At 46.8% G+C, this 12,006-nt stretch overlaps 1 protein-coding gene across 1 annotated transcript in view; it reads right to left on the reverse strand.

The window, feature by feature from the left end:
• NFX1 (nuclear transcription factor, X-box binding 1) overlaps window positions 1-12,006 on the reverse strand; it is a 1,141,187-nt gene that overhangs the window by 800,293 nt on the left and 328,888 nt on the right. Inside the window, exon 6 of the mRNA XM_069219549.1 lies at window positions 8,950-9,021. Within this exon, the coding sequence (XP_069075650.1) occupies window positions 8,950-9,021 (72 nt within the window). The remainder of the gene's footprint in view (window positions 1-8,949; window positions 9,022-12,006) is intronic.

Genomic DNA, 12,006 nt, shown 5'->3' on the forward strand with positions numbered 1-12,006 from the left:
ATAGCCCCCTTGGAAACTCCAACGTGCAAAACTGCTGACATTGCGCATTCTCTACGGAGGCGAACAGATATAACCAAGGCTCTCCCCACCACTGAAAGAGTCCTTGCGCCACCTCCGGATGGAGACACCATTCGTGATCCTCTAAGCATTTTCGTCTGAGTTCATCCGCTCTGGCGTTCAGAGAACCTGCCAGGTGTTGAACCACCAGGGTCATGCCCTGCTGTTCCAGCCATGTCCAGAGACGTAAATCCTCTTGACAAAGGGTCCACAACCCCACACCGCCCTGCTTGTTGCAGTACCACATTGTGGTAGTGTTGTCTGTGAACACCTGCACCACCTTCCCTTTCACAACAGGAAGAAATGCTTTTAATGCTAGCCGGATCGCCCGAAGCTCCAACAAGTTGATGTGGAGCCCAGATGCCGCCGGAGACCAGGGACCTCTGATCTCCACCTCCCCCAGATGGCCACCCCATCCCAGAAGTGACGCATCTGTCACTACCGTTAGATCTGGTTGGGGAAGGGAGAGGGGTCTGCCCTTGACCCACTCGCAGTTCACTAACCACCACTGCAGATCTTTTGCAGTCCCCTCCGAGATCTGAACCACGTCGGTAAGATTTCCCTGATGCGGTGCCCATTGGAACTTCAGGTCCCACTGCAGAGCCCTTTTGCGCCATCTGGCATGCTTGACCAACAGGATGCAGGAAGCCATGAGTCCCAGCAGCCTCAGTCTGTCTCACCGAGATCCAGGATAGAGGCCAAAATATCGGAATCAAAACCTGAATATCCTGAACCTGCTGATCGGGAGGATAAGCCCGATACTGCACTGTGTCCAGAACAGCTCAGATGAAAGTGAGCTTCTGAGAGGGAGTCAGGTGTGACTTCGGCACATTTATAGTGAAACCCAGCGAATGAGAGAGGTCCGCTGTCGTCTGGAGGTGGTTGACGAGAGCCTGGGGCGTAGGAGCCTTCAACAGCCAATCGTCTAGGTAGGGGAAGACTGAGATCCCTGACGTGCGCAAATGAGCTGCCACCACCGCCATCACCTTTGTGAACACCTGAGGGGCACTGGTGAGACCGAAAGGAAGCACAGTAAACTGAAAGTGCTCGTTGCCCACCTTGAACCGCAGGTAACGCCTGTGGGCTGGCAGGATAAGAATATGGAAATATGCATCTTGCAAATGCAATGCTCCCATCCAGTCTCCTTCGTCTAGGGCAGACAAAACCTGAGCAAGAGTGAGCATCTTGAATTTCTCCTTCTTGAGGAAGAGATCGACGTCCCTTAAATCCAAGATAGGGTGAAGGCCTTTGTTCTTTTTGGGAATCAGAAAGTAGCGGGAATAACAACCACTGCCTACTTCTGATATTGGGACTCTTTCTATGGCTCCCTTGGCCAAGAGAGCTATAACTTCCTCGCGGAGCAAAGCTAGATGGTCCTCCATTAGCCATTCCTTTGTCGGAGGGATAGAAGGAGGGAAAGACTGGAAGGGAAGGGAAGGGAAGGGAATAGCCATTCCGTATGATCTGCAGGACCCACTTGTCCGTGGTGATGGAAAGCCAGTGAGGGAGATGAAAACGAATCCTCCCTCCAACTGGACGGACAATCCCGCAGAACTACATTTGGAGGGCTTGGGTGCAGTGGAGGGGGGCTGTGTGGTGGCCGACCTCTGGCCAAACCCTCTGAGTATGATGGTACCACATCCTCTTCCGGGATGCTGTGAAGCCTGAGGATGGTGGCTAAACTGTGGCTGGCGTGGTACCACACCCCTTCCGAAGCCTCGAAAGGGGCGAAAGACAGACTGCTGTCTTGCCGGCGCTGAAAGGCCCAAGGATCTGGCCATGGCTCGAGAATCCTTGAACCTCTCAAGCCCGGAGTCTGCATTTTTGCCAAAAAGGCGAGAGCCATCAAAGGGCATGTCCATCAAGCTAGACTGGACATCCCCTGAAAAACCAGTAGAACATAGCCAGGCGTGGCGACGTAGGGCCACTGACGATGAAATGCTCTGCCCAGCGAGTCGGTCGTGTCCAAGCCACACCGGATCGTAAACTTGGCTGCATCTCTCCCATCCTTGACAGCCTGGGTGAGAGTGTCCCGTACACCCTCTGGGACCTGGGGCAGCACTTGCGCCACCGTATCCCATAAAGTATGGGAATAACGGGCCAATAGGCAAGAGGTGTTTACGGACCTCAATGCCAGGCTGGTGGAAGAAAACATCTTCTTCCCAAGCTGATCCAGCCTCTTGGATTCCCTATCTGGGGGAGCGGAAGGGAAGGCACCATGGGAAGTAGAGGCTTGGACAACCAAGCTCTCAGGAGTGGGGTGTTCAGTTAGGAAACTAGGGTCGCTGGGAGCGGGTCTATGGCGGAGGCCCACCGTCCTATTCACAGGAGCCCCTGTGCTGGGTTTCGACCATGTACCCAGAAGGACGTCTGTAAGAGCCTCATTGAAGGGCAACAACGGCTCCAATGTTGACACCCCCGGCTGAAGCACTTCTGTCAGGATATTTGTCCTGATTGGCACCGTAGGCAAATCTAGGTCCAAGACCTCAGCTGCCCTACGCACCACCATAGCGAAAGAAGCAACCTCCTCCGTAGCCACATTAGGAGGAGAGAGCATACCAGTATCTGGAGACGTGTCCAGTCCACTGGCCTCCCCTAGATCCTCATACCAGTCCTGTTGCAATCCAGATTCTAAAGGGTCCTCAGACCCCTTCAATTCATCTCCTGCGTCTGGCTGTTCCATATAATGCTCAGACAATGATCTGGGCCGAATTGGCTCAGTCGAAGTCGGAGTCGACGTCGTACGACGTCGCTCCGGCTCCGGATCATCCGGAATAAGGATGGGGCTGCCACCGGTGGGCGCCGGAATCGTCGACGTCGGACCCGGCACCGAACGCGGCCGACTGTGAGAGACCGGCGCCGGTCCGGATCCAGTATCGGATCCTGGGGTCCCTAACAGCGCTGAGGCCGAAGCCGCCGGCGTCGAATCCGAAGGGGCCCCTGCTGACCCCGCGGGGCCCGAAGACCCACCCGAGGGTGCAGCCCACTCAAAAACGAGATGCATGGCCTCATTGAATTCTTTTATCTGAGCAGGGGTCTATCCGGTCCCCGGAAAGGGGGGAAGACGCGGAGTCGACCCTGGCGACGGCTCTGCAGAACCGCGCTTGGAACGTCGACGTTCCCCAGACGCCTCGTCGGCCGACGGGCGTGGCGAAGACTTAGTCCGCTTGGACTTCTTCTTCTTCTTGTGCCTCTTACCTTCGGAAGACCTCGAATGCGAGGAAGAGGACTTGGGGCTCCGGGATTGGTGCCGCGACCTCCTGCTACTGCGGGACCGTGACCTCTGCGGAGTCGCGCCGACCGAAGATGAATGTCGGACCGCAAGAAGCTTAAGGGATCTCTCCCTTAAGGCCTTCGGCGCCATGGCCCGACAGTCGGAGCACGAAGTGGAATCGTGGTCCTTCTCTAGGCACCAAAGACAAACTCGGTGCGGATCCGTCACCGACATGGGGTGATGACAGGCACCACACGGCTTAAATCCTGTCTTTCTCGAAGACATGACTTCAAACAGTCAAAAAAATGTCAACAAACCATCGAAGCAGGGTAGCACTTTCCAAAACTGCGCTTAACCGGCGCGGAAGGAAAAGAACAGACATACGCGCGCCGAGACGGCATCTATATAGACGACCATGATGTCATAGACGGCTCCAATGACGCTGACGATGCACGCGGCGTGGTCGATGCACGCGGATCCAAACGACGACACCCGACGGCGCACGCGCAGGGAACTGCTCAGAAAAAACTCCGGATTCGAAGCTGGCGCCAGGGAATTCTAAGGTAAGGAAGCTGCAGCTAGAAGTCTCTATCAGATCAATCAGATGCTTCCATGGGACTCTGCTTACCTTGTTTCAAAGATGGCAGAATCAATCGCCCACCTGGCAGAGCTCTGTGCACCTCCCTAGGGGAGGAGCTGGACAGGGAGGGGGTCACTCCCCTTTCTTTTGAGGGGAGTAACACCAGAGCATGAACCGGTGGTTCCTGGACTAGTACAATCCGGATTATGCAAGGAGGGCACCAAATGTGCTCTTCAAAGCTTTTTGGTGGCGCCCAGAGGCCACCCCACCCAGCCCAGAGACATCCCTTTCAAAGGGAGAGGTGGTCACGCCGCTCTCTTTCAGGAAATCCATTGTTCTGCCTTCCCCTTCTTGAGTTAGACTCATTAGTAGGTAGACAGAACAGTGCCTGGGGTTGGTAGCAGCGCCCGCTGGCAGCCAGACCCCATAAGGCAGTACAGGCAGAGCTGGGGGATCCTCTAACAAACCCCCCAGAGTAAATGGCATTCTGCAGCTAGCACTGGAATCAGTGTAGTTGCATGATTCCAACATGTTTGATACCAAACATGCCTAGGTTCGGAGAAGCCATTATGGAGTTGGAGCACTAGTGTTGACCAGTGTCCCCTATATACCTTAGGATGGCTTCCCCGCACTTACAGAGCCCATGGAATGGAGTCTGGGGTTTGTAGAGGTACCCTGCTAATGCACGAGTACCCTCACACTTAGGGACATGCATCCTGCCCTTGAGCTGAAGGACCTACCAGAGGGGTAACTCACGGTGTCTAAATGCAGTCTTATCAAGCCTTATATCTGAACTGAAAGGTGCATACAACATTTCACACAGGCTGCAATGGCAGGCCTTCACACATAGTTTGCATGGGCTCCCATGGGTGGCACAGTTCATGCTGCAGGACATGGGAGTTCCGTGGTTTAACAATGCCCTCTGTATCTAAGTACCATATACTAGGGACTTACATGGGTGCACCAGTATGCCAATTATGGGGTGTCAAGGTATATCAGCAACCAAATTCATAGGCGAGAGCACAGGCACTGGGGTCCTGATTAGCAGGATCCCAGTGTACTACAGTCTAAACACACTGACACGAGGCAAAAGGTGGGGATAACAATGCCAGAAATATTTTACTTTCCCTCAGCCTGTTGGAGAGCCTTTTGTGGAAACTGATCCACACTTTGAGGTGTGCTGAATTCCAGGACTTTCTGACCCAGGCGGGGGCTAGTCGGATGTGTGTCTGAGAATTCCCATGCATGGACTTGTTGGTATATCCTGCTGAGAAAATCTGCAAGGTCGCTGTCCACCCCCATAAGGTACCTCTGCTGTAAGGTGAATGCGGTGGATGAGTGCCCAAAGCAAATTGTCTGAGCTACCAAAGAGGGGGTAGACAGTGTGCCGCCCTGCTTTTGGCCGTAGTACATGGTGGTCATGTTGTTTGTCCTGGATACTACTACTTAGCCCTAGATAGTGTAGGAAAACTTGATCCCCTTAACTGCTGAGCCCCCCCCCCCAAATGATGAGCTCTTTTTTGGTTATTTAGGATAGTTTGTGCATTGGCCTCAATAACGTATTTTCACGTTGTATTTGCATCCTATTTTTCCAGCATCACTAGAATTATAAAGGTACCCAGGTTTTGTGGATTCCCCTGACGGGGACCGAGAACACAGCCTAATTTAGTTAAGTTTAGGCTTTTTTTTTTTTAGGCAAAACATGGGGAAAGTGCTTAAAGTGTCTTTTTTTCTAAAAATGGCATCAACTAAAGGTTTGCTGCACTAAAGATACCATCTTCCCAGCTTTCAGGGACCTACAAAGCTGAAGAAAAAGAACACTTTTACCACAGTTTTGGCATTTTTCAAAGAGGGACCCCATTTCTCCTATTTGCTGTGTCCTCATCTTACTTCCACTTTGTGGTGGAAACCAGAGTGAAACCCATGGGTGATCCCATAAAGCTAAGGATTTCTGCAAAGTAGGCAAATACTTGTGTAGATCCCTCAAGGTTTTCCCAAACAAACTGTTAAAATGAAGAAAAAAAAAATTTAAATGAGCCATTTGTGACAACGTTTTCATCTGTAACTTCTTGTCACAACATGCAATAAACAAAAGCAATGTACTGTTACATTGGCTATACCCTTCTAGTGGCTGGGATATATAGTTTGTAGGATCTCCAAGAAATTGCGGTACCCAGAGCCAAGAACTGAGCTGCACCTTCTAACAAATTTGTATTGTGTACGGACTATGCAGCAATTCATATGGTAAAATATAAAAAGACTGAAAAGTGAGAATGAGGGAAATCTACGCACTTCTGATTGAGTTCAGGAGCAGCTGTTATTTGTAGATCTCTAAATTTGTGGGTGTCCATATTAGCATTAGATTCAGAGGGCATTTTTCAAAATGTATTCCTTCTTACAAACTGGATTACATTTGGAAAGCACAAAAGCAGAGAACTGGTAATACATTTTCTACTAGATTGTGTTCACAAATCTCCCAATAAAAATGGTACCTCACTTGTGTGGGCTGGCTTAGTGTCTACTGACCCTTTTTTGCACTGTGGGAAGCTATAGACTTTGGGCCCTATCTCAGCTGGAACAAAAGAAAACAAAACAAACCTGCCCATTTTTTTTAAACTAGACACCTGAGGTAATTCATGGTAGGAGGGGGGGGCACGCATCTAATCAAGGTAAATGGGAATCCAGCATGATGACTTTCACTGACCCCGGTTTCAATTATGTCTGTTGGGGGCACCAGACCCAGCTACATAAGTGGCGTAATGATTTTACTGGAACAATTTGGGGAAAACTGTGTGGTAGTAATGTTGTGAACCTCTGCACATTCTGGAAGTGAACACCACAGTAATGTAAGGAAAATAGGTGCTATTAGTCAAAGTTTGATATTTGCAGGGCACTGTGACTAACAATATGTCTTGGAATCTACACAAAGCACAACGCCATGTATTTCTCCAGATGTCTAGTTTTCTAAAATGTTTTGGTTTCACAGGTCTCCCTGAGTGGCTGCAAAACCCCAGCCCAAACACCAGAGCGGTGTCTGATTTCTTCACATTCCATTTTTGGGCATTTTGTATCACAGGCGCTAGGCTCAGCCACATAAATGGGGTAGTGTTTTCATTGAGACAAGTCGAGTAATGCTGGATATAGGCATTTTGGGGATCCCTGCTGCTTCCAGACATTTATGTCACAGAAATGCATGAAAAATGTGCATTTTTAACCAAAGTTTGAGATTTGCTGGACATCGTGGATATCAAAATGTTGTGGGACCTACACAAGGTACACCATTTTGGTCTGCTGCTAGTGTCCAGTTTTTGGAAATACCTAGGTTTGGTAGATTTCCCAAGGTGGCAGCTGACCCGTGTAGCCATTCAGCACAGAATATGTGATATTGGTATTTAGTCCATCTCTGATAGCCAAATGTAAGAATAAAAGAATCAACATTTTCCCTCTTGGCATAGGGATAGGGATGCTTTAGACCCCAGGGAGCAGAAAGACTGTTGCCCATTCTGGGGTAGGAGTATTGGCTCAATGCCTTTTATTTGTTTAGGTGCCATGCTGAAATCCCTTGTGTAATAGTGGCCTTTCAGTCCACTGGGGCAGATTTTGGGTGAACACCCTCAATTCACCCCTGGGCGTGCGGGGGAATAAAGACTGATGTACCTGTTCAAGGGGTGGACTCACAGGGCGATGCCTGGGTGAGCTGTCCTGCCCCTCTTTAAATGTTTTTGGCCGTGTTTTTCCCTTGGTGTCTAGTGATCGTTCTGTCTAGCGGGAGCAGATTGTGGGTAAATACCCTTAATTCACCCATTTGGGGAGGTGGGGGGGGATTTGGGAGGGGGACACAAATAGTGATGCACCTATATTTTGTGGCTGCATAGGGGGATGCCTGGGTAAGCGCCCCCCACAGATTTTGTTTTTGTTTGCCCCCCAAATTCCCCCCCAAAAAAGTGTGTGGTGCAGCTGTCAGGGGTATTGTTGGAAACCTGTGTCTGCATCCTGCGGTGCACCCACCATCTACCCCGGCGCACACGCAGTGTCATCGTGTCCGGGAGACAGGCAAAGGTTACACACCTGGAGGTGGTTGGTCCAGAGGAACTTTGCACAACACTGAAGACAGTTCCATCATCACCCTATTTACATTCTCCACCAGAGGTTTGTCGAACATCTCTGAAGGCAAGGGGCACAAGTCCCTAAGTACATGAATTTCTATGGGAGAGTATTGCAGTGCTAATGGTTGGTCATGTGTGGTGCTGGACTTACTTTGGGTCCATTTTTGTCTCTAGTAACTTTAGCAGTGCAGTTTGTGATTGGGAGTGGAATTGCTCATTTGTGTCTGAAGATCAACCCCTCCCTCACACTCCTTTAATCCTCCTTCCTCGTCCCCAAACCCTACCTATTTTGTCATAAGTACGCCCTATTTTTAAACCACTCTCTTACATTTGTGGGGATCTTCAAATGGAAAAGACAAGGGAGGTGATGTTGGAGATTTACACCCAGAGGTTTGCGAATAGCATTTTGTAGTACTTTAGCAGTACTATTCTAGTACTACTAAAGTACTGGGAATGCTTTTTGTGAATAGGCCCTTTAGTTTTCTGGTTTACTGACACAGCATTAGATCTCTGGATCTGTGGAACAATAGCACTTACAAAATCAAGTTATGTTAGGCATTTGTAAATAGTGCAGCTTTTGCAAAAATTCAGTGTCTTGGCATGAGCAGACTAAAGTCTGTGATTCAATGGTTTGCAAGACAGGCTGCATCCTTGATGATGGCTGAGTCAAATGAAATTCCCTGGCTGTGAATGAAGGGGAATTATTTTGGAGTGCTAACATTTTTCCCTCCAGTAGTTTTGGAAGATGAGGCAGATTCTGAGTACTTTAAACATCGCTCTTTGGGGTGGTAGCTGTGTAATCCCTGTAGGTTGCTCTGGTTTGGTTTACGAAAATTGCAAAATGGCTACACATTTTAGGGCTCATAATGCCCTTAAGAGACTTCCTGAAGAGTCTCTGAAAAGCAGTATATTGTGGTCCATTTAATGCTGCAACAAATTCATATAATAAGCATTTCTCATCATATGTACTAATACTAAAGACAAAATCTCACCTTGTTCTTCCACATTCGCAGGCTTTTGTCACAAAGGCAGGGCATGAAGGACAAGGTCCGGGATGGCACAATCTAAAAGATAAAAAAATAATCTGTATTTTACCAGAATGAAAATCATATTGAGCCACTGATTCTAAATGGCAGAAGAGTTAGTGTGCAAACATCTGTTAAAATAGCAGATGCAAGAAAGTTGTAAATAATCTAAAAAACATAAAACACAAATACAAAATAGTAAGGCAAGACGTATAAGAGATCCAACTCATATTGCTATCACATAGAGCTGGCAGCTGTTAAAACTGTTTTCCTGCTAACAGATGGTGTTTCTTGGCATCAGATGCTTGCCATGCTAAGACAAAAGCACTGGCAACCCAATCATGTTAGTGCATATATAACTGTCGCACACAAATATGAGTTCCAGCTTGTCATGCTGCCGTCAAAATCTTTTAAAAAAGTGTTAAACACCAAAAGCCTGAGGAGCAGCTTTTCAAATTTACAGATTGAAGAAAAAACAGGAGACCAGTCCTTCCACTGGTGTGTTACGTAGCTACACATTTTTCAAAGCTGCCATCTGAAGTATTCATTTGTCTTCCAACCAGCTCTCTTCTGGAAACGTGTCAAATAGGGAACTTCAAAGGCTAAAACCAGTCAGCGATTGGTGGAGAGGTATATGAAAATGAAAATAAACTTTCTAGACTACACACTCCTGTTTTGTATGGCAGCTTAATTTTGATGACATTCTATGAACACTGTTAGATAGCACTTGCATAGCCCACTATCTATAATTACTAATGGATTGTTGTAGCTTTTATTAGTCAGAAGCATGTTATGGTGATTTAGACAAACCACTAATCACTCGAGAGGGTATCCAGACACTTGGGCAGGTGTGTAGGTTTCTGGTCCCCAATGTGCTTATATGAAGAGCCAGGTTTTCATCTTTTTAAATCAAATCAAGCTTTATTCGGTCAATTAACCATCAAAGCATCACATACATTAAAGGAAAAATTTCAACTCATTTTATAATCTGTACAATAATTAAATAATTTTATTAAAAAAAAAAAAATAAAAAAAAAAAAATAAATACATACATGTGATATCAAAGTATTCATCTAAAATCCTGCCTGGGCACGCTTCATGGGTCCTTGATTAAAATGGTGATCACGTATATGCCATGCTGCCACTAAAAACTTGCTGACTGCTAAAATTAATTAATTTGATCTATGGCTTTTTTTAAAACCCTTATTGCTATACTGCAATTTTTCAGCCCCATTTCCCTACAGGTTTTTCGAATCCATTTTGACTGTGGAAAAAAATATGTTGGGCAAAGAAACATAAAATGTTTCCGGGGCACCGCCACAAGCCGGATATATATCTGAAGTAGAGATTGGCCCCCAGTTGCAAGTTAAAGACAACATTGGTAAGGACCCAAAACGAAATCTAACACATAAACCTTTGCCCTGTAAATCTAGTATGATATCTAAATAGGATTCATACTGCGGAAACCACTTAAAATCAATAAAAAGATTAGTTAATCGACCATAGGATTTACAACAAATATAATTGTTCCATACATTGGACCAGTAAGCTGATTTCAAAGCAGTTTTATGGGATTTCACTAATTTTTGGGGATTCTCCCAATAATCTCCGAACCCCAAGATACAAAACCAATTGGACACATATTTAATCCAAGGAATAATAGCTGCATTTGGTCTCTTTAGCAGGTCAAGCAATGATGCTTTGTATAAATCCAATTCAGGGTGGTCCAAATCCTTATCCAATATAATAGAGGTCATAGGGAAATTAAATCAGCTACTTGGTTTAGCCCCAAATCGAGAAACATTGGGATCAGTGGTGTACTTCGGGGGCACACTATCAAAGCCCTCGCAAAATTGTTTTCTCCCACAGTTATATTTGTACATACATAGCTTTATTGGTTACTTTCAACCCTAAAAGCAAAACAACCACCGGTAGAAAGATAAAAGATAAGTAAAAATTAAGTTAAAAAGGAAATAAGAGGAATAAAAAGAACATCCTTTACGGCCTTAAAACACATAAAAACCAAACACCTAATCTCCTACTGACTGTCATTTAAATCAATCATGGGGTATTGTTCCAGTCTAGGTGTGTGGTTAAAATTTGATGACTAAAACATTCCATTGTCAGTTTTTCAAGTTGTCCTTATTTGGAAGTAAGTTCCGCATCAGCAACTTTCCCCAAGTGATTAATACGTACATGCCAGGCAGCTGTAATGTACTTAACAACCGCACAGGGCAAGGGGGGGGAACTTTCCCTCATCAGAATTCTTAAGGCAACAATACAATGTCTTACCCCCATGTTTCTACACACTGGCCGTAACCACTTTCGACGCGCAATCAAATAGGCAGGACATAAAAACATAAAATGTACAATGGATTCTGGATTATGGGTACAGCTCGGACACAAATTAGATCTTGTAGTTGCACTCCACTTACTGCCATATGATTTGAGAGGCAGACAACCATATCTGAACTGGATATATAAACTGTTACTTAATGGGTCAAGAATTATATCCATAAAAGATTCAAAAGACAGATACCATTTAAAATCAAAAAATTGTGAAGTCAATCTGCCGTCAGTAGGGCACAGCAGATAGTTTTCATCTTCTTCTTGAACTCAAGAAGTGAAGAGAAGGCTCAGATGTGGTGAGGGAGATCGTTCCATGTCTTCGGTGCGATGTAGGAGAATGAGAGACCACCAGTTTTGCTTCTGCGGATGCAGGGAACAATTGCATTTGAGAGCGAGGCAGAGTGTAGGTGTCTGGTGGGTTGGTGAAAGTGTAAGCAGCTGCTCAGGTGTGCTGGTCCTCTGTTGGGTAGGTTTTTGTATGCATATGTGAGAAGTGTGAACTGGTCGCACTTGTGAATGGGGAGGCAGTGAAGCTTCCTGAGGTGCAGCGTGATGCAAGTTTGGCATGTGAGGTTGAGCAGGGGTCTTGCAGCTGTGTTCTCTATGGTCTGGAGTCTGTGTAGGAGCTACCTAAGAAACACCGGTATAGAGTGTGTTGGCGCAGTCCAGCCTGCA

This window comes from Pleurodeles waltl, chromosome 2_2, assembly GCF_031143425.1.
Source record: "Pleurodeles waltl isolate 20211129_DDA chromosome 2_2, aPleWal1.hap1.20221129, whole genome shotgun sequence".
Taxonomy (NCBI): Eukaryota; Metazoa; Chordata; class Amphibia; order Caudata; family Salamandridae; genus Pleurodeles; species Pleurodeles waltl.